The sequence below is a fragment of the Pygoscelis adeliae genome, unplaced genomic scaffold (assembly GCF_000699105.1).
Source record: "Pygoscelis adeliae isolate BGI_AS28 unplaced genomic scaffold, ASM69910v1 Scaffold114, whole genome shotgun sequence".
Taxonomy (NCBI): Eukaryota; Metazoa; Chordata; class Aves; order Sphenisciformes; family Spheniscidae; genus Pygoscelis; species Pygoscelis adeliae.
Genome location: NW_008824587.1, coordinates 840,988 through 841,662, shown reverse-complemented (window position 1 = coordinate 841,662; position 675 = coordinate 840,988). Strand labels below are relative to the sequence as shown.

At 54.1% G+C, this 675-nt stretch overlaps 1 protein-coding gene across 1 annotated transcript in view; it reads left to right on the top strand.

Moving 5' to 3' along the window:
* Nucleotides 1-133: 133 nt before the first annotated feature.
* The window catches only part of UBAC1 (UBA domain containing 1), a 46,138-nt gene continuing 45,596 nt past the window's right edge, over nucleotides 134-675 (top strand). Inside the window, exon 1 of the mRNA XM_009322137.1 lies at nucleotides 134-204. Within this exon, the coding sequence (XP_009320412.1) occupies nucleotides 134-204 (71 nt within the window). The remainder of the gene's footprint in view (nucleotides 205-675) is intronic.

Below are 675 nucleotides of genomic sequence, written 5' to 3'. Positions count from 1 at the left end.
GCTAGCCCTCAGAAATCCCCCAAAGCGACCGTAATCCTTTCTGCGGACCCGGCTCCCGCAGGGCTCTGGGCGCAGGCGCTGCCCGTCCCCACTCGCTGCAGCTTCGCCCTGGGTGCTGCCGCCGGGCGGGGGGATGCCGGGCGCCCACGGGGACGCTGAGGCCGGGCTGCCTCCAAGGGATGGGGGCAGTGACATGAAAGCCAAGTACGGCTTTTTTCTTTTCTAATTATTATTTTTACTGTGACTGAACGGCCTGCTTTAATGATATTTACAGCTTGTTTTTAACAAGTCTGGGACTATGAACAAGTGCAAGGTGCACAAAGAGTCACTTTTGAAGGCTACTGTGGCTGTGCTTTTCTTTTCTTTCCTGCTTTGGTTCCTGAACCCAGACGGCGCTTTGCTCAGGGTTTTCTTCCTTCTTTGTATTTCCATTGGGAAAGAGGGAGGGGGGAGAGGATAACCCAACTTTTGGCCATTTGTTTTGTTTTCTTCGATACTTGAAGCAGTTTTTTGCATCCTAATAACAAAGCTGTCCGGCGCTTAGCCTGCTCCACTGCTCCTTGCCCTGAGAAAAAAAAATCAATGACGGGGTGGTTTCTGCCTCACGTCTTGCACAGCTCGGTTTTTGGCACGGCTTGGCTTGGGCGGACCGCGATGCCCCGGACCGGGTGCCCT